The sequence below is a fragment of the Macaca mulatta genome, chromosome 5 (assembly GCF_049350105.2).
Source record: "Macaca mulatta isolate MMU2019108-1 chromosome 5, T2T-MMU8v2.0, whole genome shotgun sequence".
Taxonomy (NCBI): domain Eukaryota; kingdom Metazoa; phylum Chordata; class Mammalia; order Primates; family Cercopithecidae; genus Macaca; species Macaca mulatta.
Window position 1 is genome coordinate 132,194,375 of NC_133410.1, and position 23,775 is coordinate 132,218,149.

Genomic DNA, 23,775 nt, shown 5'->3' on the forward strand with positions numbered 1-23,775 from the left:
CTTTTAATTGAGATCGACAACTAAAGATTGCTAACTAAATCCGAATGTATTCCTCTATGACAAACTGCATTTGCAGAATTTTTAGAGGCACTCCCGAAGTTTTAAGAGGATGTTTATTACACGAGTCTGTAGGGCAACATTTCCAAGTTGGTACACATAAACGAAAAAGGAAACGACAGTTAAGGAAATCCTGTTCCAGGTTTTCGGGCAGCCCGAGTGATTGACACATGATATCACCGGAGGCGTGTCCTGGAGTGGAGGTGGAGGTGGAGGCTAGGAGCTGAAATTCTGTGGAGCCCGAGTGAGATCGCTCTGTAAAGCACGCAGTGGTTTGCAGCGTGATATCAGCGGAGTTCCCTGCCCTGGATAAGGAACAGCTACAGTCGCTGTTAAAATGTGCCTGAAAAGCAATTTGCAATCTTTGCATTAGGTAAGTACTGTTTCCTTCCGTAGACATTTTAGGAAAGATAAGGTGAGAAATGTTGACTTTTGCAAGGAACTGAACATTTATTTCTTTGAACTTGCTTTCGAGCCAAGATTACTGGTTGCCTTTCAAAACACCGGTAGCATTCCCACTGCTAAAACTAATGCTCTTAAAGTAAATGCTACTGCTAAAAGAAAAAGCAGGATCCCTTTCACCTTTCTTTCCTTAACCGAACAGTAGCAAGTTTAAAGTCTGAAACGATCGAATGTGTGAAACACTGGGCCGTTAATGCCTTTATGCGAAGAGGGGCTGGCACTCGGTGTGTGGACCAAATGCGTGTTTGTTTAGGCATTGTTGGCGACCGAATCCCGAGCGAAGCATTGGTTTAAAACCTGAATTTCCCGTCTCTGTGTATTGATTTCTAACGCGCAGAGGCGTTGCTTGAACGTTGTTTGAACTCCTAGGCATTCCACGGGGCAAAAGCACCTCGGCAAAAACGTGCAGGACTGCATGTTACTTTGGTTCGCGGCTGACACGCCGACTGTGCGCCGGCCTGTCAATCACCGGGAGCAGCAACAGGGAGCACATGGCAACGAGCTGCGGGCGAGCTGGCCAGCAGCCCGCCCCGGGTCCCAGCCCTTCGAAGAAAGGGACATTCACGAGCTTTTATCTCTAATCCTCTGTCGCAGGCATTTCGGCCGTGGAACCGCAGGCTCGGAGGACTGGGTGTGAGCGCTGCCCAGGAGAGGCTGACCTGCCGGGACCGGAGTGCCCGGGGACCTTGTGCCCCTACTTGCCCAACGTGCGGGATCGGCAAAGCGCCTCGGCCTGCGCGGGGGACAAGGAACGACGCCCGCCTCTCTCTCTCCGAGAAGGATCCCCAAACCTCGCTCTCTTCACCCCTCCCCGCTAAAAAAAAAAAAAAAAAAAAAAAAGGTGGGGGGTAAAAAATCCCCCTCCCCCCTCCCGGCCCCGGCGGCCTCTGCCTGGCAGGCGCGTGCTCCGGGGTCTTGCCGGGGGCCTGCGCGGCTCCGTCATCCGCCCGCCGACGCCGGTTCGGGCCCCGACCCGGGTGCCGCGTAGTCTCGAACCCCCGTGACGTGGATTTTTCGCTTGTCAGGAGGCAGCCATCCCTTCCTTCTTTCCCTGCGAGGAGCGACCAGAACCCGAGAAGTTCTCTGAGCACACCGTGCCGTCAGCTGGCCAGTCACGCACTCGACTCCCCGCCACTCCCCTACTTGTTTTTCTGAGACTTGGGGAGCCTTCCTGAAAGGATTTGTAAAAACTGGTTCTTGGAAGGGGGCTGCAGGAGAAGACCTCCCGAGGTGGATGTTACTGAGCCTCCCGGGGAGCGCCAGCCGTGAGAGGTCCCGGCCCGGCCGCGCGGAGCCGCGGGAGAACTGCCCTCCGCAGCCGGAAGGGGGCCGCGGGGAGCGCTCCTGACCAGTGGCGGTGGGGGCGGGGGAGGCCGCGGGCCGAGGCGCCGCAGCTCCGGCGATGCCGCCTCGCCCTCCCCGCAGCGGTTGATGCGGCGCGTGCACGCCACCGCCCGCACCAGGACCTGGGTCGGGTCGCACGACTTGGCCCCCGGCCCGCGCTTCGGCCTAGGTGAGTGTGTGCGGCGGCCGCCCGGGGCCCGCGGGGCGGTAGGCGCGCGGGCGGGGCTTGCTCGGCGCGGCAGGTGCGGACTCGGCGGCGCTGCTGCCCGGGCCAGGACTCCCGGAGGGGAGGGGAGGGGAGGGACGACCCCGCGCGGCGCGGCCCCTCCCGCCGCTCCTTGCTCCCCTGGGGGCTGGGGCTTATGGGGCGCTCAAGGTTGGGTGGTGGGGTGGGCGACGGTCCGCGTCTGCGGAACGAAACAAGACAGGGTCTCCCCCATCCCTGATTACTCGGAGCGGCGGCGCGATGGCCCAGGTTGTCCTCTCGGAGAGCTCTTCATGCCCAAGAGGGATTCCAGGCGGCTCTGGGGATGTCCCTGGGGGCCCTCTGTGGAGGAGTGTGCCTCTGGCAGGGGACCGGCAAAGGCTGTGTGTGTGTGTGTGTGTGTGTGTGTGTGTGTAGGCAAATGCTCGGAATTCGCCCGTCAGCCCCTCGATAGAATTAGCCAGCCCCAAAGCCAGCCGCAACTTTCTTCTTGTTTGGAGCTCAGTGCAAAGACAAGGAAGGGGAGAGGGCACTGCCACTTTAAAAGTGGGGAAGTCGGCCGGGCGCGGTGGCTCACATCTGTAATCCCAGCACTTGGGGAGGCCGAGGCGTGTTGATCACCTGAGGTCAGGAGTTCGAGACCAGCCTGGCCCACATGACGAAACCCTGTCCTTATTGCAAATACAAAAATGAGGCGACCGTGGTGGCGCGCGACTGTAGTCCCAGCTACTCGCGAGACTGAGGCAGGAGAATCGCTTGAACCTGGGAGGCGGAGGTTGCAGTGAGCCAAGATCGTGCCACCACTGCACTCCAGCCTGGGAGACAAAGTGAGACTCGTCTCAAAACAACAACAACAAAAAAAGTGGGGAAGTCTGCCCTCCTGAGCTCATGGTAACCTCAGCCTCCTCCCCTCCTCCTGCCGGAGAGAGAGGGAGAGAGAACTTGTTTTCATTCATAACTTTTTCCTTTTCCTTCCTCCGTCAACTACTTATTCAGTACGGATTGCAGAGGGCGCAGCTCCACCGTGGTAACTTGCAATGTGGCCGCTCCTGCGCTGGCTTCTTTCTCCCCGGCCCTCGGTGAACCCAGCTTTTCCTTTAAAGTATAGACAAATCCTTGCTTAGGGTCAGCCAGACCGTGGGCTTGCTTTGGGCGCCCGCGTGGACGCTGAAGGCTCTTCGTGATTTGTCAGAAACCTTGGTGGACCACGCAAAAAGTGTGTTGGAAATCCACGGTGATACTTGGGATGGTGATGGGATTGTCCGCAAAGGTATTCTACTACCATTCGAGTTTTCTTGGGGAAGGCAGTGTGCCGAGCGCGTGTGAGCGTGTTTGGGGCTTGTCCAAGACTGTCACTGCTTGAAAATGGGCTTTTCTTCGAATCAGAGGTGGCGAATTTTCTTTGCTTTTCATTTTTTGTCTGGTAACTTCATTTCTCAACCAGTATGAAGTTTGTTACAACTGTCATTGGAAATGCAAATTAAAGTTGTGCCTGGTGTTTTGAGTTACACTATTCAAATCCTCTACGGTTTTGCGTTTCGTGTGGAATCTGGCTTAGTACTTTTAGCTACCTTTTGCTTTCAAAGCACTGAGTTAAGAAGTTCTTGAAGAAGAGGAATAATTGTTCAGGAGTCAGGATTAGATGTTGAGGACTCCAAGACCAAATCTCCGCAGGTTATGAATGTGTTACTCCTCCTGCGCAAAGAAGGTAGAATAAAGTAGAAACTTGAGAGAGCTGAGTTGTGAAAACGAGGGGGGAGCTCCAAGAAGTTAACATAGAAGGCATAGTTTAGAGACATTAGTTTAGGAAATATACGAAATGGACTTCTTTCTGCTTTCTGCATGGTTTATTCCTTAAACCATGTTTTTTTGCCTCAGGTTGGTAGTGGAGAATGGACATTTCTTTTTCTTTTCATTCTTGAATTGGGTCGACTCTATAGACTTTAGAAGGAATTTGTGTGAAAAATGCTCTAGTTCACCACTGAAAGCAGAAACTTTTATCTTTGGTAGTTTGTGAAGAACACATTATAAATTAGAAATTTACTATGAGTATGGAAACACAACTGCTTATTTGTATCTGGATATTAGTGTGCTGATTTTGTTATAAGAAGCACATTGAATCAGTTGGCAGTGCTTTTGAAAATCAAGGTCTGTCATGTAAATACAGATTTTTAAATTAGAGGAAATACAGATAATTAAAACGGCCAGGATTTAAATACACTGCGTATGTACCTACACTACACTTATTTGTGCATAAAACTTGTTTTGTGAGTGAGCCCTTCAGCTTAAAAAAAAAATCCTCTCAGGATTTCAAATGTGAGTACTGTTACATCGTTCACTGGACTATACATTGAGTCTTGTGTGTGTGTGTTTGTAGCTACGAAACACCAAGAACCGTTGTGTACCTGATACATTTATTTTTGCATCTCATAGATGAATAATAAGGTAGTTTTAAAATTCTGATTTATACAGAAAGTTACCTTTTATTTTGCGATTTCATTTTAGAGTCTTAATTTTTTTTAATGCCTTTATTTTTTTCATCATTAATCTAATGCTTATAACAGCACACAACAAAAAGGCTGTAGCACCAAAGCCATTCTCAGTTTCTTAAAAGGTAGACATTCTCCTTTATGGAAACCACCTATGAACTGGTAACTGAGCTTTCTTTAGATGAGAGTTATTCTCCTGCTTATACTCAATATTCCCTGCGAAGGCATGCTCCATTTTGATTGTTAGATTCACAAACAGGAAGGCATTACTTCCTCTTGATTCTGCTTCTTAAAAGTTGGAAAAACTTGTAATGTTTATGGCATGGGGTCTCTTGTTTACAATCTTCCTCTATGATGTGGTCCCCAGCCTCTCCTGGAATTGGACTCTGGCCAGGACCCCAGCATCATTGTAATCCACTGATGAAGGAGGTCATTATTAGGTGGTTTAGTCAATTTGTGACTTGACAGGATTTCCCTCCCCCCACCCCCGCAAAAAATGCTTCCTGTCATTTATTTTCTCTGTTTTTTTCATCTTTGATTTCCTTTTAGGATTTCAGATGCATGCCAGGTTTCCACTGATTGCCAGAACTCAAGATCACTACACATGGATCCCCAAAATCAACATGGCAGTGGCAGTTCGTTAGTTGTGATCCAGCAACCTTCTTTGGATAGCCGTCAGAGATTAGACTATGAGAGAGAGATTCAGCCTGCTGCTATTTTGTCATTAGACCAGATCAAGGCCATAAGAGGCAGCAATGAATACACAGAAGGGCCTTCAGTGGTGAAAAGACCTGCTCCTCGGACAGCACCAAGACAAGAAAAGCATGAGAGGACTCATGAAATCATACCAATTAATGTGAATAATAACTACGAGCACAGACACACAAGCCACCTGGGACATGCAGTACTCCCCAATAATGCCAGGGGCCCCATTTTGAGCAGATCAACCAGCACGGGCAGTGCAGCCAGCTCTGGGAGCAACAGCAGTGCCTCATCTGAACAGGGACTGTTAGGAAGGTCACCACCAACCAGACCAGTCCCTGGTCATAGGTCTGAAAGGGCAATCCGGACCCAGCCCAAGCAACTGATTGTGGATGACTTGAAGGGTTCCTTGAAAGAGGACCTGACACAGCACAAGTTCATTTGTGAACAGTGTGGGAAGTGCAAGTGTGGAGAATGCACGGCTCCCAGGACCCTGCCATCCTGTTTGGCCTGTAACCGGCAGTGCCTTTGCTCTGCTGAGAGCATGGTGGAATATGGAACCTGCATGTGCTTAGTCAAGGGCATCTTCTACCACTGCTCCAATGACGACGAAGGGGATTCCTACTCAGATAATCCTTGCTCCTGTTCACAGTCACACTGCTGCTCTAGATACCTGTGTATGGGAGCCATGTCTTTATTTTTACCTTGCTTACTCTGTTATCCTCCTGCTAAAGGATGCCTGAAGCTGTGCAGGGGGTGTTATGACTGGATCCATCGCCCAGGGTGCAGATGTAAGAACTCCAACACTGTCTATTGTAAGCTGGAGAGCTGCCCCTCCCGGGGTCAGGATAAACCATCATGATTTTTGGAGGTGGGTTGTACCTCCTGAGCTTCTAGCTTTCAAGCTGTGGCTATTTTTTTTTTTCTTTTTCTTTTCTTTAGAATTTTTCCCCATTTCCCACCTTCTCTTCTGTTCCCAAGGTCTGACTCATGGATTTTTCTCTTCCTTCATGGATGATCTTCAGTAAGAGTGGACTGGGAAACTGCACCTGGCTCCCACTTACGACAAGAGCCTCTGCCATCCACTTGAGAGGGTATTGAGAGCCAGTGGGCTTTGTGTAGCCTTTTTGTTCTGCAAGCAACTTTCTAAAGTTGTATACATGAACATACACCCACACCCAGACTACAGTGATTTAGAGTTGTTTTGACTGGGTACTGTGGGAGCAGGGAAATTGGTTTTTAAAAAAGCAACCGTTTAATTGCTTAAATAAGCTATGTATTAACTCTGTCTCCAGTTAGGGCTATCTTCCTAGCATTGGCCCCTTAAGTAGCATGGGGGATATATTTTTTGCTATAACGTAAAAATTTTCCTTTAACCACTGCCCTCTGCTTCTTGTCCTTCAAAGTTCTTTCCCCTCAGTTTTGGGGTTGTCTTACTCTGGAGATGCCAAGTGTATTTTTTCTTTCTATGTAATTTTAGATTCGCTTTACAATGTAAATCTTCACATTGGAGATATATTGGTTGGACCTTGCCCATCTTCACTCTAGCCTTCGTATTTGTGAAGGACTCAACCACCTTCCTTCTTCACCCCATGCTTCTCACCAAATTTTTGTTGTCATTGAGGGCACTTGGATAACTCAAGTTGATATTTATAGCTGATCAATCTATAGGTGTCCCAGAACTATGCTGCCTAAAGTGATCTTGGCTCCTTAATGGTCCTTTTGGCCCCTTGGATAGTTAACAGCTGAGTCATTCTAATCTCTTCTGTGTTTTCATTGCCTTAACCACAAATTGTGGTGCTTTTTGTATATTTTATGTATAAATCACAAAGTTGAATTCTGACTATTTTTAAGACAAAAGTCTGTTAAACTTTTTTATTGTAAAGAATATTTATTATGCGAATCTCTATTATTTTATGGTATTTATTGCAAAAGACTGTTGAAATGTACTCATGTCTGAATATAACAAAATATCAATACTTAACGGAAAATAAGGTGACACGAAGAAAGTACACATGTTAACTATAATGCAGAAAATATATTAATTAATGAAACTGTCTCTTGATTTCTTCATTTATTAGCCTGTACTATTATGATGATTTTTGCTTATTTGCTTTGACTTTTTCTTCTTACACACCCATTTTACTTCTTTCCCTATAGATGCTGAATCTAGACATAGGTAAGCCCAAATTACGAAGTAGATAATTAGGTTGGTGCAAAAGTAATTGCAGTTTTGGGCCATTTTTAATGGCAAAAACACAGTTATTTTGCACCAACCTAGTATTTCCTGGAAAGTGCGTTAATCAAAATTTTGTAATCCAAATTCTCTTTTAACAAGTGCTCAAGTGAGTTATTTTATAGAGTAAAAATTCTTTGTAATATTAAGTATCTCCCTACTTTGACTATTTTGTAAGCATGAGGTTTTGTGTATATTATAATTTCTTGAAATGGGGCATATCTACAGTAGAAACTTTTTTTTAAATGTTTATCTTAACTCTCAAGTTAATAAAAAGTTAGTTTGTCAGCTAGACTCAATGAACTTAGTTCTGTAGGTATGCTAGGAGTCTCTGGTACTGTCACTTTAATAAAGCATTCTGGAAGTTACCAAGGGAATAATTCACAACACCAGAGAGATTTCAAAAACATGCCTGTCCCTGCCTTTCTACTTGTTTCATAAGTCTAATGTGGCTTGACCAAATTACACCTCATCAAGTCCTGTGCAATAAGAAATCTGAGGGCCTAAAATTTTATGGAGAAAAAGTAAATATTTTAAATCTTATTTTTTAGTCTGGTGAAACTACTACATAGCTGGAATCTTTGGGTCTGATAAAATATTTGGTCATTTGAGTACTCAGAATACACCGTTTTTAAGTTTGATAAAATTTTATTCATGTGAGTCCTCAGTCTCACTAACTCCCTATGACTAAGTGATACATCAGTCATTATCTGCATTTGAAAATAATTCTTTGCATTTGAGAATAAGATACTGACATAATTTGAACCCAGGTTATCAAAGCTCTTACCCAGCTTTTTTTTTGGTCATTATTCATGGATGGTTTGGCTGTTAGTTTAAGAGTACGTATTTGTTCTTTGTAAATAGACTTTGACTTTGTTTTATATAGACAAGGTATAATTGGTAGAAACTTGTTTTAGTGCTTTTCCATCAAGCTGCTAAACCTATTAGTTGGCAATTTGATATTTAATCCATCAAATATCTCCTTAATGCTTTGAAAGCAGGAGGATTTTTAAAAGTGAATAGTTGTGTTTTGGAGGCTACTTCATAATCTGTAGCATTTTAAAATGTGAACTTGAGTGTTTTCCTCTGATACTCAAGTTATGTAATGTTATCACTGGTCCTTTCATATTTATGGAGTATTTTCATTGAGATGTGGCTTCTTAATGAAGTGTATAAACACAGACTTCTTCAAAATACTGTGTGGGTTTTTTTCCCGGTATTATTTAGACCCTTAGTATAATTAGTTGGAGTAAGAGCTGTCTTGAGCTGTAATAACCAGACTAAGAAGCAGTAGTTTTTACTGAAAGAAATTTATAACTTTTATGAGAATGAAGTATGCTGTGGAGTTTTAACTTCTGGCTCTATATATGCAGAATACATGAAAAATATTAAGATGGTGGTCTGCTGCTTCAAGGACTGTATGTGAACTCTGGCATAATGGCGAGTCTGTACTTGGAAGGAGCAATCGGTTAGAGGTTCAGATTTCTAAAAGAGGCTTGTCAGGTGGCAAAGCATAAACACTGATTCGAAACTTCTTCCTTTGTGATGGTTTAAACGTAGGAAGAAGAAATATAAGAGTGTGTCCTCATAAGAGCTTATGGGCCCTAGGCTGTTGAACCTAATGCTGATCATCATTTTAAAGTGCTAAGCCTTTAAAGCATCAGCTGAAATTTCTTACAATGCCGCTGCCACTTATTTAATACTGTTGAATGAAAAACAACATGCCAAATAGATGGGCTAACCTTTTTATTCCACACATTTGTCCCTCTTCCCCAACAAGTACAGCTTGACAGAATGGATGTTTTTGTTACCTGGTTCCTTTCCAGTATATTTTCTGACTGCCAATTTTTTCGTTTCAAACAAGCCTTATTTAGATCGTTTAATAGTGATTAAACCAACATAGGACTTTTGTAATTGAGTAGTTTCCTGTTTACAGAGTTTATAAAATGTAACCTAGCAGAAAAAAATGGAATGTGAAAAAGTAGACTTTTTTGTGTGTGAAGGCCTAAAGTGAATTTGCAAATATAGGATTATAATTACATGGTTTCCAAAATTCAAACCACAAAATATTTCCATTACCAAAAGATAAAAATTAAAGCTTTAAAAACAGAAGTCTTTAAAGTGAAAAGAAATAAGTTAAAAACTATGTTTTTATCCTAAAATTGATAATGGAACCAGACTCAGGTGATTAATTTCCAGAGGATTTAATTTTTGAAGTTACCCATTTTTCCTAAATCTTTTCTGTTTTTTAATGGAGTGGTGTATTTCGTAGCTGACTATCTGTATCTATCTCTCTCTCTCTCTCTATAGAGATAGCTCATATAAAAAAATCCCTTTTGAAATATATTGAAATACTGAAACAAACTGGAAAAGTGTCTAAAAGCAGTTCTTATCCTAAACTCCCACTGTATATTTTCTTTTTAATTGCAAGAGCATCGGTGTTTTTAAATATGTTGAAAACAAAACTTTTAAGTCCTTCTTTTGACCAACTGATGGTTGGACGGTTGTTTTTTCCATTACTTCACTGATTAGCTGTAATCAAAATAGCCATGTATATACTTACCTGACAGCTATTGATTCTTGTAATAGTCTCTCAGGTTATTACCAAGCCATTGTGCTATTATTGAACACCTCCTAGGAGCATTGTATACAGTAGAATTCTAGAACTAGAAATATATCTCAGAGTTTATCTTAATGTTTCTCAATCATGTATGAAAAGAAATAGATAGCTAGTTTAAATATTAAGAAGTGTGTGTCATAGCTCAGACCTGTATTAGAATAATCTTTGGGGGTGGGGGCCTGGTATTCGTTATTTTCGCAAAGCTTTTTGGGTGATTGTATCAGGCAACTTTGGAACTGATTTATGTAGCTCACTGTCTTCACTTTGAGGATGTACAAACAAAGGCATGGCTTGAGAAGATAAACTGTTCATGTTTAGCTAGGGTAGAGCCTGAACTCTTTCATCTGACACAGGATTTTCTTCATTTCTTGTTCGTTTGTTTGATTTTTGGGATGAGGTCTCAATCTGTCACCCAGGTTGGAGTGCAGCAGTGGCATGATCACCACTCATTGCAGCCTCCACCTCCTAGGCTCAAGCAATCCTCCCCTGCCTCAGCCTGTGAAGTAGCGGGGACCACAAGCAAATGCCACCACGGCCAGCTATTTTTTTTTTTTTTTTTTTTTTTAGTAGAGACAGGTGTCTCCTTATGTTGCCCAGGCTGGGCTTAAGCTGTCCTGCTTCAGCCTCCCAAAAGTGCTGGGATTACAGGCGCAAGCCATTGCACCTGTCCTCTTCATTTCTCAGCAGCCAACTCAGTCAGTGTCTTTCTGCTGCAATTAACCCTTACTATTCCATCCTCTTTACCAGAAAATTTTTCCTTCATAATTAATGTATTTGACCATCATTTAGGAAATGAAATGTTTTTCTGCATATATTATTCATGCTTAGCTATCAGGAATAAGTAGTAAATGACTTCATTGCCATGATTATTTTTCATATGTTAATATGAAAATTAACAGTTTGAAAGTGGAACTTGTGTTTCCTCTGGCTGGGTTTATATGGTAATAATAGAACAAATTAATCAGTTTCTGAAAGGAACAGTAACTTGGCATCTAGATTTAAGAACTTGTGTGATGGTGCTTCTTATCATTTTTCTGGCTGCAGTAAGATTACAGTGATTAGAAGCTGCTTTACATTTTATATTTTGCATTATTAAAGAGATGGATGTCATCTTGCAGATAGAATCACAGTAGATACAGCAATAATTCTATTGCAGAAACTATCAGAGAACCTAGAACTGTTTCGAACTGGATATTTAGGTACAGTATACTAGAAGCATCATTCACCAATGATGCTTTATTTAGTCCAAGAACCTTTAGTTCAAGAATCTACTTAGTCTATATACAATAATAATCAAAATTATAATTTGATAATGATGATCTATTTGTGAAAATGAAGTAACATTGTATTAACTACTTGCTGGGCTGGGCCCGGTGGCTCACGCCTGTAATCCCAGCACTTTGGGAGGCCGAGGCGGGTGGATCAGGAGGTCAGGAGTTCGAGACCAGTCTGACCAACATGGTAAAACCCCGTCTCTAGTAAAAATACAAAAATAACCTGGCGCGGTGCCGTGCACCTGTAATCCCAGCTACTCAAGAGGCTGAGGAAGGAGAATCTCTTGAAGCTGGGAGGCAGAGGTTGCAGTGAGCCGAGATCACCCCACTGCACTCCAGCTGGGGCAACAGAGCGAGACTCCATCTCAAAAAATAATAAAGTAAAATAAAAATAAAAACTACTTCCTGCATTTGTACATGTGGTAAATGGCTGGAAGAAAGGAAAGAGAGGTTGATTAAGGGGAGTGGAGATTGAACAAAATTTTGGATTATTTGTGCTATAAAATTGAACACATTTGTTAAAGCACAATGGATTAATAATAGTCCGTGGCAGAGAAATAAGTGCCATGAGGAGGGAGCCAGACAAAGCTAGCTAAGCAAACAAGATGCAAGTTTGAGAAAACTCAGTTCCAATTTGGCTAGCAGTTGTTCTCAGCCTTAGCTGCACATTAAAAGCAGCTGAGAGCAAAAGACACCACCCTCAGCAATGAACAAAAGCCTGTGCCTAGACCCTGCCTTAAGCTAGTTAAATCAGAATCTCTGAGAGTGGGCCTTGGCTTTCTTTTGTTTTAAAAGCACCCCAGATGATTCTACAGCTAGTCGAAAACCTCTGAGTTAGATCATAGGTATGTATAGGGGAATTGCGGGAGATTAAAATAGCAGAGATTAAGATAGGAAGGCCAATTTAGAAAAAGAAAGCCATAGGTATTATGGTCTTGATGCAGCTTGTAGGTTAGTAGGAAGGGAAAGGGGGTGGGGTATGAATGAGAGAAGTACTGTCCATGGGGAATCTATAGGAATTTGCTGTTATTTGTATGTGGGTTTGAGTTGGAGAAAAGAATTGATACTGAGCTTTTGGATTTTGGCAAATGGGAAAATAACAGTTCTGTTAAAAGAAATGAGTGGGATTTGTTTGGGGTATGTGGGTTAGGAAATGTTATGAGTTCTACTGGAATAAATACAGATAATTATGAATAATAAAAGTCTAGAGTTTAAGAGAGGTTAGTGACAGCCCATCATCCACATACAAGTGATAGGAGGTCCACAGTGTAGATCCCAAAGGAAAACAATGGAATTAAAAGCAGACTAGGGACAAACCTTGAGGAACATGCCTACATTTAGGGAGCAGAGAGAGGATATAGAGCAAATCAGTAAGAGAGATGGTCGAAGAAGCATAGGCACCAAGAGATTGGTATGTTTTAGAATCTAAAGGAGAAGACTTGTAAGGTGGAAATTAATAATCAAATGTGAAAAGTTGCAGAGACTCCCAACTAAATTTAGTGAGTGGTATTTAGGTGAAACTGTAATGAAAACCAGATTGCATGGGATTAAGAAATGAGTGGGAAGTAAGGATATGCAGGGTAACAGTTTCAGGCTGTTCACTCTAGACATCTGAGATGATAGGAAAGTAACTAGAGGCAGGTAAACAGCTGAGACTATTTTTAGAATAACAGAAACTTGAGCCTTTTTGCAGAAAGACAGCATGGGCAGTTGAGAGGGAGAAGAGGGAAGAGCTCCAGGAGCACAATCCTGGAGGAGGGGGGAGGAGATGGAAGAGAAAACACAAAGAGGAGCTTTAACCTTGGCAAGACAGTTCTTCTCTCAGAGTAAAGGAAAAAATAAGAGAGGGAAGAAACAGATGTAATGGAATTTTAAGAGAGAGAGGAGGAAATTGTCAAAACGCGCCCTGTTTTTGTAAATAGAAGGATGGTCTTCTATTGATAGTTAAGACACATAACAGACCCAAATTTGGCTCTTGAGAGCAGAGGTCTGGAATGGCTAGAGATGGGGAATGCTCATGGCTCTGTTAACAGACCAAAGCAGGTGAAGTGAAGAGTGGTGAGAGCTCAAGCTCACATGAGACAGGGAATGTTTTAGGAGCCAATTTTCAGATTGTTATCTAGACATTCCCTGCAGCTGGTTGTGAGGAGCAATGAAGGCATAGAATAAGTATTACCTGGAGCAATAAGAAATCGTGAATTTCACAGAGCTCAGGGATTTTAGGGCAGCAGCCTGAGTGTGTGCTAAAAATGACTGGCCAGAAAAATTGGATGAAGTTCCAATGAGGGTGAGATACAGGTTTACTGAGAGTAAGGCAATAGGAAAAGTGAGGACAGCTGAGGACATAGGAGCAGTTCCAAGTCAGGATCCTAGAAGGTGGGCCTTTTTGTTTTGGAACAGGGTCTTGCTCTGTTGCCAGGGCTGGAGTGCAGTGGTGCAGTCATACATAGCTCACTGCAACCTCAAACTCCTGGGCTCAAATGACCCTCTCACCTCAACCTCCTGAGTATCTGGGACTACAGGGGTGCAGCACTGCACCCAGCTAATTAAAAAAAAAAAAAATCTTTTTTTTTTTTTTTTTTTTTTTTTTGTAGAGACAGGGCCTCACAATGTTGCTCAGGCTGGTTCCAATCCTCCTGCCTCAGCTTCCCAGTGTGCTGGGATTACAGGCTGCACCTGGCCAGGTGGGCCATTTTTAAATGCTGAGGAAACCTGGAGTTTCTCTGTGCTGAAAGGCAGCTTAGGTGATCAGAGTTAGAGATATATGGAGCTAAGGATGAAAACAAGGAGAAAATGGAGGCCAATGTATCAGAAGAGTTGTTAATTTAGGTATTAAAATACTAGAAGTTGGCTGGACGGTGGTCTGTAATTCCAACACTTTGCACTTGAGCTCAGGAGTCTGAGACCAGCCTAGGCAAATTGGAAGACCCCCAAAAGAAATTCATTTCTTTTTTTTTTTTTTGAGATGGAGCCTTGCTCCGTTGCCCATGCTGGAGTACAGTGGCGCTATCTCAGCCCACTGCAACCTCCAGGGTTCAAAAGATTCTCCTGCCTCAACCTCCTGAGTAGCTGGGATTACAGGCGCCCACCACGGTGCCTAGGTAATTTTTGTATTTTTGGTAGAGACGCGGTTTCACCATGTTGGCTAGGCTGGTCTCGAACTCCTGACCTCAGGTAATCCACCTGCCTCAGCCTTCCAAAGTGCTGGGATTACAGCAGGTGGATCACGAGGTCAGGAGTTCAAGACCAGCCTGGTCAAGATGGTGAAACCCTGTCTCTACTGAAAATACAAAAATTAACTGAGTGTAATGGTGGGTGCCTGTAATCCCAGCTACTTGGGAGGCTGAGGCAGAGAATTGCTTGAACCTGGGAGGCAGAGGTTGTAGTGAGCCGAGATCATGCCACTGTACTCCATGGTGGGCGACAGAGTGAGGCTCTGTTTCAAAACGTTCATTGGCTAAAACATCTACAAAAAATTAGCCAGGCCTGGGGGCATGCGCCTGTAGTCCTTGCTACTTAGGAGGCTGAGGTGGGAGGCTCCCTTTGAGCCCAGGAGGTTGAGGCTCTGGTGAGCCATGTTCACACAACTGCACTCCAGCCCAAGTGACAGAGCAAGACCCTGTCTCAAAAAGAAAGAAAGAAAAAAAATGCTAGAATGATAAGTGGAGAAAAAAAAATATCTAGAAGCTGTTTATGTTTGGGAAGAATATTTTTAGGTGCTCTAACTTATTTGTAAACTAATGGATTACAAGAGCTGATAAAAATGTAGGATTTCTTAATAAGGAATAATTTGAATAAGAAATGAACTAGTGGAGTAGAATTTATTGTAACTGGGATATGCTCCATTTATAGCACAAACGATCTGTTAACAAAATCTGTTATTGAATAAAGAAAATATCTTCATGAAAATAGATTGACCTGTCAATTCAGTCAAAATAATACACACAGCCAAAAGACCTTCTGCTTTCCACATTCCCTTCTTTCAACTTTTGTGCACTTCAGAGGCGCTTGAGGAAGCAAAGAGATTCAGTCCAAGATCTTAGTCTTGCCTACTTCACAGAGTTTGCATGTTGTAGATTTGCAGTGGAAGCTGTGAGTAAATTTGATTCCCTAACAGAAGCACATTTTATTCTTCTGGGCCACCCAGAATCTATTACTCTAAATGTAGAGAGGCCTATCTTTATGAAGAAAACTGTTGGTGTCAGAGTTATTTACAGAGCATGTGAAATTTTAACTTGTCACTTTGCGGTTTGTAAACCTGTTCTTGGAATTGCCTATAATTTCCCATTTGTGTCTGTCTTTTTAGGTTTTACCCTTTAGTACCAGAAGCAATTCAATTAGGGAAGATAAAAAAAGGATGAAACCAACATTTATTGGTTGTAACATTTTGCTATCTAGTACCTGGAATAGTGATTACACAATAGAGTAAGAGCTCAGTAAATATTTCTTGTTGATCAACTTCCTAGATTTATTCTTAAAAGCTTTAGAATAAGGAAAACTGCTGAGATTAATGTTTGCAGGGTCTTTTGATACCATTTCTAATGTCCACAATATTGGCAATTTTTGAGAGAGAGTAAGAGTTTGGCTTTGTCAACCTTACATTCATCAATTTAACAACCCTATCTTTGAATAAGCAATTCATAATTTTTAGCAACATGAATGATGCTATTACTGGCGGTAAATGGGGCCATGGAAACACTCTGGGAGGAGGCAGCCAAATCTGTCTTTGCAAATCAGAGAAGCTTCATAGAAAAGACTTGAAAGATGAATAGTAATGAGTCAGGTAGACAAGGGAGAGAAAAGCATTTTGGAAAAGTCCAAAGACATGTTAAGTGGGAATGATCGTGGCATGATGAGAACATTGCAAGTAATTTAGTATGTTTGGAGTGTAAGATGCCTGTGGAAAAAAGAGGAGCCAGTCATGGAAAGTGGAAATGTCATGTTAAAAAGTTTAGGCTCTATCCTGTGGGTGATAGTCACTGACAGATGATAATCAGGAGAATGGCATGATCGGATTAGAGTTTCAGAAAGATACTTAGACAGCACTGCATGGTGCTGATGGACTGGAGGGCAAAAGGGAGACCAGCTGGATAAATAATATAGGAGCCAAGGTGATTAATGTGACAGGGACAGTGGAGACTGAAAGGAGGTTGTGAGCTTGATCTGATTGGTTGTAGAAGATGGGGGAGGAGGAGTCTTGGCCATTTGGCACCGGGTTAGCTCATCTCTGGTAATGGAAGGCAGAGACACTTGTGTAAATGAAACATAGAAGGAGATAAAAATTTTCCCCACGGAACATTCTACTAATTGTGCAGATTTGAGAATCTCTGCCTCCCCCACCCCCCACCTCTCCTGGAATGGTTAATGAGTAATGAAGTGGACAGAAGGCAGGAAGCAAGAAGACAGGAAAGAAGCAAAGGCTTTGCAAATCAAACAGAAACTAAATTTTTCATTCTTTCAACTCAGCCTCCCAGAGTTCACTGTATACAGCTTCACTGTATACACTTTTCAGTGAATTATGTATCTGAACTTTGTTGTCAGAAACACCAAGTTCCAGAACTTTAAAATTCACCAAGCTTGGTGGGGCACAGTGGCTCACACCTGTAATCCCAGCACTTTGGGAGGCCGAGGTGGGCAGATCATTTGAGCTCAGGAGTTCAAGACCAGCCTGGCCAACATGGTGAAACCTTGTCTCTACCAAAAATACAAAAATTAGCTGGGTATGGATCCCAGCTACTCAGGAGGTTGAGGTGGGAAGATCACTTGTACCCAGGAGGTGGAGGTTGCAATGAGCTGAGATCACACCACTGCGCTCCAGTCTGGGAGACAGAGTGAGACTCTGTCTCAAAAAAATAAAATAGGCTGGGCGCGGTGACTCACGCCTGTAAGCCCAGCACTTTGGGAGTCCAAGGCGGGCGGATCACGAGGTCAGGAGATCGAGACCACCCTGGCTAACAGGGTGAAACCCTGTGTCTACTAAACAAAATGCAAAAAATTAGTCGGGCGTGGTGGCGGGCGCCTGTAGTCCCAGCTACCGGGGAGGCTGAGGCAGAATGGCTTGAACCCGGGAGGCGGAGCTTAGAGTGAGCCTAGATCGTGCCACTGCACTCCAGTCTGGGTGACAGAGCGAGACTCTGTCTCAAAAAAAAAAAAAAAAAAAGCCAGGCGTGGTGGCTCACGCCTGTAATCCCAGCTACTTGGGAGGCTGAGACAGGAGAATCACTTAAACCTGTGAGGCAGAGTGAGCCAAGATCGCGCCATTGCACTCCAGCTTGGGCAGCAAGAACGAAACTCCTTCTCAATATAGTGATAATAAGAATAAGAATAAGAATAATAAAAGTAAAGCAAATTGAACCCCAGAAAGGTGAAATGACATGCTCAAGGATAAGCAGCTAGTAGGAAATAGAACCAACTGAATGAGAAAGACATGAACAATACTTTTAAAGGCCTGTACTATTTTCATTATGTGGACCTTGTTTGTACTTGAAGTTTGGGAGTTTAATTTATAATTCCTGAAGAGAATATAGCATAAAGATAGGCTGATCCAATAAAACCTGAATTCTTACAGAAGCAACACAAAGGAAGGGCAAAATAGTTTTGGGTTTGGAATTGGTCATTTTTTTTCTTTTAATTTGAAATACTTGTAAATAATAGTATTGGAGTTTAAATTTTTTCTCTATTTTATAGGTGGTATATATGAGGCACATGTAGAGACTTGGAAATTGTTTTTTTAAGGTGATGTTTATAAAATAGTAAAACTTGAATTTGAAGAAGCTGGCATTGCTTGATTTCCAAAGTTTGGTTAAAAAAAAGTCAAGTGTGAGAGTCCAAAATTGCTTCACACTCTATGTAAATAATGGGATATGGTACCCTGTGGTCCCTTAATTTCTTAAATAAAAATTTTAATGAGGGAGGAAGGATCTCTTAATCCTTAGGGAAAATATGCTTTGTGTGGATTGTAAAATCTGGCAAATTTTGGAAAGAAGAAAAGCAGGCAGTACTCTTGGAAAAAAATAGTCTGCTTGAACTTGCCTTTTTTGAAAAAAAAAAAAAAACCAACATTCTTTCATAAAGCATGTTTTTAAAAGTATTTGCCCTTGAGCATTTTTTTCTACTTACCCATGCTTATCTTTCAAAACAAACATTTATTTCTTTCTACTATAGAGTGTGAGGAAGTTCCTTTGAGGTTATGCCCTACAAACGTATCCAAGCAGTAACTGTCACCTCCTTCCTATGGCACAACAAATGACTAAGTCAACCGCAGGCAGCGGGGAGCATAGAGCAGCGATTTCATGATGGGGGCTGTTCAGATGTTACCTATGGGATCGGTTCTCAAGAGGAAAAAACACACAACTATATTTTTGTGTGCAAATAAAATTTTGGGTCCCTTTGACCCAATGGAAAATGTGTGTCTACTGGTGGCTGCCTACTTGGAATATGATGATTTACACTTGGAAACATTTGTGTCATTTATCATATGATGTTACTGGTCTACAGCATGACTGCATAACAAATAACCATATTAAAAATTAATCTTTTCCAGTTCATCAGACTGTATGTCTTTTTGACACCCCAAGTCTTCTCTTTGCCTCTTGCCCTGCCGTCTTTTCCTGCAGTCACTCTTTACATTAATTCTAGGATTAAGTTAAAACTCACAGACTGTGCATTTGTGGCTGCGCTTTCAGACTCCTACCCTGCCCTTTCACCCTTCTTTCCTACTTTTCTGAAACTTAAATCTTCTATCCAGTGGAATTGCTTCGCTCTCTGTCCCTGCAACATACCTTCAACTCCAGACCTGAGACGCTGCCTTTGCCTTTTCAATCCTATTCTTTGCAACAAGGTTTAAATCCTACTTTTCTGACTGGATCATGGCAAAATAATCTCTCCCAGAAATTCTTTAGTAACAACATTCTATAAACTGATCATTACTTTTAATGTTGAGTTTTTAATGTTTATGTCTTGTCTCCCTTCCATATTACAGTTCTTTCAGCCTGGGTTTATGTTGTAGATTTACCTGTACTCCTAAGGTGCTTTGCCTATAGTAGGCACTCAATAAATATTGATTGATATATTTCCCTGCATTTTACAATCGAGTCATAAAAACCCATATTTGGCTTTTGTTTTTCTGGCCAGAGGGCCATTTACTGCATTAATAAAATATATATTCTGACATGATGTGTATCCTGCCTAAAGTCATTTTTGTCTAGCAAATACTAGTAAATAGAATCCTAAAAAAGATATGTAATTATCTGCTGCAGAGAATTTTCGTAATATCATGTTAAGGTTTCCAGGGGAGAGTAATTTTAAGAATTGTGGCAGTAAAACCTCTGGCCCTAGAGGATACAGATGTTCAAGGCTGTGGAATCAGCTCACCTCTCACCGGATATAATAATGCATCCTTTCTATAACATCCCAAATAGGCCTGACAGGGAAATGCCTGAATCAACTCCTCCTTCATTTTACTAATCTATTTTTAGTTATTCATAATGCAAACCACTTGGTCTTCTCTGTTAAGCATCCAAAGTATCCTTAAAAGTAATTAAATCGAGTTGACTTGGAGCTTGGAAAATGCCAGGGCCCTTCCCAGCTTCTTAGATGCTAATGCTCTTTCTCCTGTATACTAAATTATTGTTTACTCTTCTTGCTGAACTTGGCCTAGGCATGAAACCCCTCAAAACATTCTTTTTTTTTTTCAAATGTACTATGGCTATAAATACTTTTGAATGGTCTTGGGGATAGATCTATAATATTATGGAATCTATCACTCAAAGCACTGTTATTAAATACAGTAATATCTCAGATTTTATATTGCACACGACATTTTCTATAAGTATCTAGGTTATAACATATTGGGCTTTTGACATACTTATGAGTTAAAGAGGGGCCAAGTTATTAGCCTAGTTTTGCAGATAAGAAAATCTAACACAGGGAGGATTATGATTTTCACATTTATTGATAAAGTTAGGACTAGAACCTAACCTCCCTGATTCTGTTAGTTTATTCCGCTCTCACTATCTAAGATCAAGTAGATGGGCCACAGCAGCTGAGGCATCACAATTTGGCTCATGACTTTTGCTGTGATGGAATATCCAGTTGAAAAAAAATCGTTATTTTCATACTTGAATTTTACAGGAAGCTCATTTTAAATTGTTCTGTTTCACATGGAAGATAATCTGGCCAATTTCGTAACTGTATTCAACTCCTATGCTTTAGAAACAACGTTGTTGTGTTTACAGGGAATGTTTAAAGCCCAAATACACAAAATTCCCTTACATTTTTATTTCAGTACTCTAGTTTATTATAACTCAGCTAGCTAGCTATAGTGAACAGCTAACCTCTTATTAAATTATCTCCTCCAACCCCATCCCTGCTGACATTATTAAACAGGAAGGATTCTAATTATGTAGTCTCATTTTGGGGAAAATTGGGAGGTCTACGTAGAAATCTAAATGATGTGTGTTACTCTCAGAGCTAGGAAACTAGAGCCAGGTCTCATGGCACTCTAATTAAAAACTTTTATTTCTGCAGATTTATTCTGTGGTCCTTACTGAACAGATCTGCCTTGGGTTTCTGCTGGTGAGTTTTTCAGCAGGAATGCAGGCTTTGTTTCTTTGAATAGTTGAGTGCAGATTAGTGGTATGCCAATTTCCTGTGGCCTTTCAGAGCTGCAATTTGAGCCCTGTTTGCTCCTGGCCCTTGCACAATTGAAAACAATGGGTGACTTCTTTTAGGTTTCACTTCAGGGCTCTTAGAAACAGGGGAAGTGGCTAAAGCCCTACTTTACAGGTAATTAACAATAGATAATGTTTGCTCTGCATTTTTTAGAGCTGATAAAAGGTAGAAGAACATACTCAGCTCCTGATTTAGACACTGTGCAGTGGTTTTATGGATACAATAGCTGTCTTAGCATCAGCAAGGTGGTATGGAGTATCATATATATCTGACGGCACAAAACTTTTAAAAAGTAGAAGAAAAAAGAGCATTGTTAAAACACTGAAGAGTAACCAAGAAAGCACTCCCTGGAGATGCTAGAGAAAGAGTGTCATTTTAAGCCATGCATTTTGACTCAGGCTGCAAATCTATATGTTTTATGATGTGAACAATTTTCATAACTTGTTGACATTTATTCAAGGTCTTTTTGTGTTTTACACATAATTCAACTCTAGAATTATCCTGTTTGTTAAAATAACTTCAACTTAAAAAGGCTTTATTTCCCATCACATTTAATCATTAGCCACAAATATTCTTATGAAATGGTTTTAGGGGCTGGGCACGGTGGCTCATGCCTGTAATCCCAGCCCTTTGGGAGGCCAAGGCAGGTGGATCACCTGAGGTCTGGAGTTTGAGAGTAGCCTGGCCAGCATGGTGAAACCCCATCTCTACTAAAAATACAAAAAATTAGCTGGGCGTGGTGCTGGGCGCCTGTAATCCCAGCTACTTGGGAGGCTGAGGCAGGAGAATCCCTTGAACCGGTGGGGCAGAGGTTGTAGTGAGCCAAGATTGTGCCATTGCACTGCAGCCTGGGCAACAAGAGCAAAACTCCATCTCAAAAAAAAAAAAAAAAAAGAAAGAAAGAAAAGAAAAGAAATGGTTTTAGGTGCCTAACATGTAGAAAACAATGTTTTATTGCCCTTTTATTGTGTCTTGGGTAGTGATAGGGTATTTACCTTAATATTTGGAATAAATATTTTTAGACTACTCTTCTCCCTGAAACGTATTGTGTCCACTTGTGACAAGATAGGTGTGTAGGACTACTGATTGATTCATTCAGTCCTCAACAATTACCAAGCACCTACTCTAGCCTACAGCCTGGCCAGGCACTAGAGGTGGATGGATGATGGAGACTTTGTCCTTAAGGAGATTATGGTAATCGCTTTCCCACATTCTTTGGAAAAAATGAGTAATCTCAATTTTAATACATCTACAATTGAAAAGTGTAGGCAGCACTCTTGGCTCACGCCTGTAATACCAGCACTTTGGGAGGCCGAGGCGGGCGGATCACGAGATCAGGAGATGGAGACCATCCTGGCTAACACGGTGAAACCCCATCTCTACTAAAAATATAAAAAATTAGCCGGGCGTGGTGGCGGGCGCCTGTAGTCCCAGCTACTCGGGAGGCTGAAGCAGGAGAATGGTGTGAACCCGGGAGGCGGAGCTTGCAGTGAGCCGAGATCGCGCCACTGCACTCCAGCCTGGGCGACAGAGTGGCGAGACTATGTATCAAACAACAACAACAACAACAACAACAACAAACAAGCAAAAAAAAGGTAAAGACTAGGCCAGGCGCAGTGCTCACGCCACTCCACTTTGGGAGGCTGAGGCGGGCAGCCTGGTAACATGGTAAAACCCCATCTCTACTAAAGATGGGTGTGGTGGCACGCGCCTGTAGTCCCAGCTACTTGGGAGGCTGAGGAGGAGAATCGCTTGAACCCTGGAGGCGGAGCTTGCAGTGAACTGAGATCGTGCCACTGCACTCCAGCCTGGCTACAGAGCCAGACTCCGTAAAAAGACAAACAAACAAAAAGACTAGGTCATATCTGATACCCCAGTAACTTATTTTTAGAGTGAACAAAGTCTAAACCAGAAGTTAGTGGCTTCTTGTTCCAAGCCACTTCTAACTAGCAACATGAAATGTCACCTTACTCATCTGCCCTTGAGTAATGATGAACATAGAGAAGTTGCTTTAGTAGGGAATTTATATGTCGTTTAAAACCAGAGCAGCTTTTTCTAAGTGTGTTTAGACACCCTCGAGAACAGTGTTTTAAGTACAGAGGTGTACAAAGGTGAAGGAGCCCTACATCAATTAATTAGTCAGTCCAGACTTGCTGAGCGCCTGGGACGCGTTCAGTGCTATGCCAGTGGTGTGGATTTAGGAAAAAAGTATAAGCTCTTAATCTCCACTAAGAGCTGGATCAGGCGACTGACCTGGCAACCGGAAATGGGAAAGCATTTAAATCCTCTTTTCTGCTGATAAAAGTAATGTGTTTATTGTAACATTGTTTTTGAAAATGTAGAAGAGTATAATGAAGAACTAAAAATGACACATAATCCTGCTACCCATTTCTTAGTTACCAAGGGGATTTAACAATCATTTGGATACATTCTTTACCTGTCTCCTAGTGTCTTGAACTTTCTTTTCCTTTTTTTTTTCTTTTTTTATTTTTTTGTCTGAGATGGAGCCTCGCTCTGTCGCCCAGGCTGGACTGCAGTGGCACGATCTCAGCTCACTGTAGCCTCTGCCTCCCGGGTTCAAGCAATTCTCCTGCCTCAGCTTACTGAGTAGCTAGAATTACAGGCGTGCGCCACCACGCCTGGCTAATTTTCGTATTTTTGGTAGAGATGGGTTTCACCGTGTTGGCCAGGCTGGTCTCAAACTCCTGACCTCG

General features: G+C 42.3%; 1 protein-coding gene across 4 annotated transcripts; it reads left to right on the top strand.

The window, feature by feature from the left end:
• The first annotated feature begins 299 nt into the window (after nucleotides 1-299).
• SPRY1 (sprouty RTK signaling antagonist 1) lies at nucleotides 300-7,318 on the top strand. 4 transcript variants are annotated; one of them, XM_078001820.1, is made up of 3 exons: nucleotides 310-430; nucleotides 1,114-2,032; nucleotides 5,107-7,313. In XM_078001820.1, exon 3 carries the CDS (start codon nucleotides 5,162-5,164, stop codon nucleotides 6,119-6,121), a length of 960 nt encoding a protein of 319 aa, XP_077857946.1. In that variant the 5' UTR covers nucleotides 310-430; nucleotides 1,114-2,032; nucleotides 5,107-5,161; the 3' UTR covers nucleotides 6,122-7,313.
• The last annotated feature ends 16,457 nt before the right edge of the window (nucleotides 7,319-23,775 follow it).

What these genes read in the sequence shown, in the direction of transcription:
- SPRY1 (XM_078001820.1), top strand. Translation starts at nt 5,162, where the DNA reads ATGGATCCCCAAAATCAACATGGCAGTGGCAGTTCGTTAGTTGTGATC.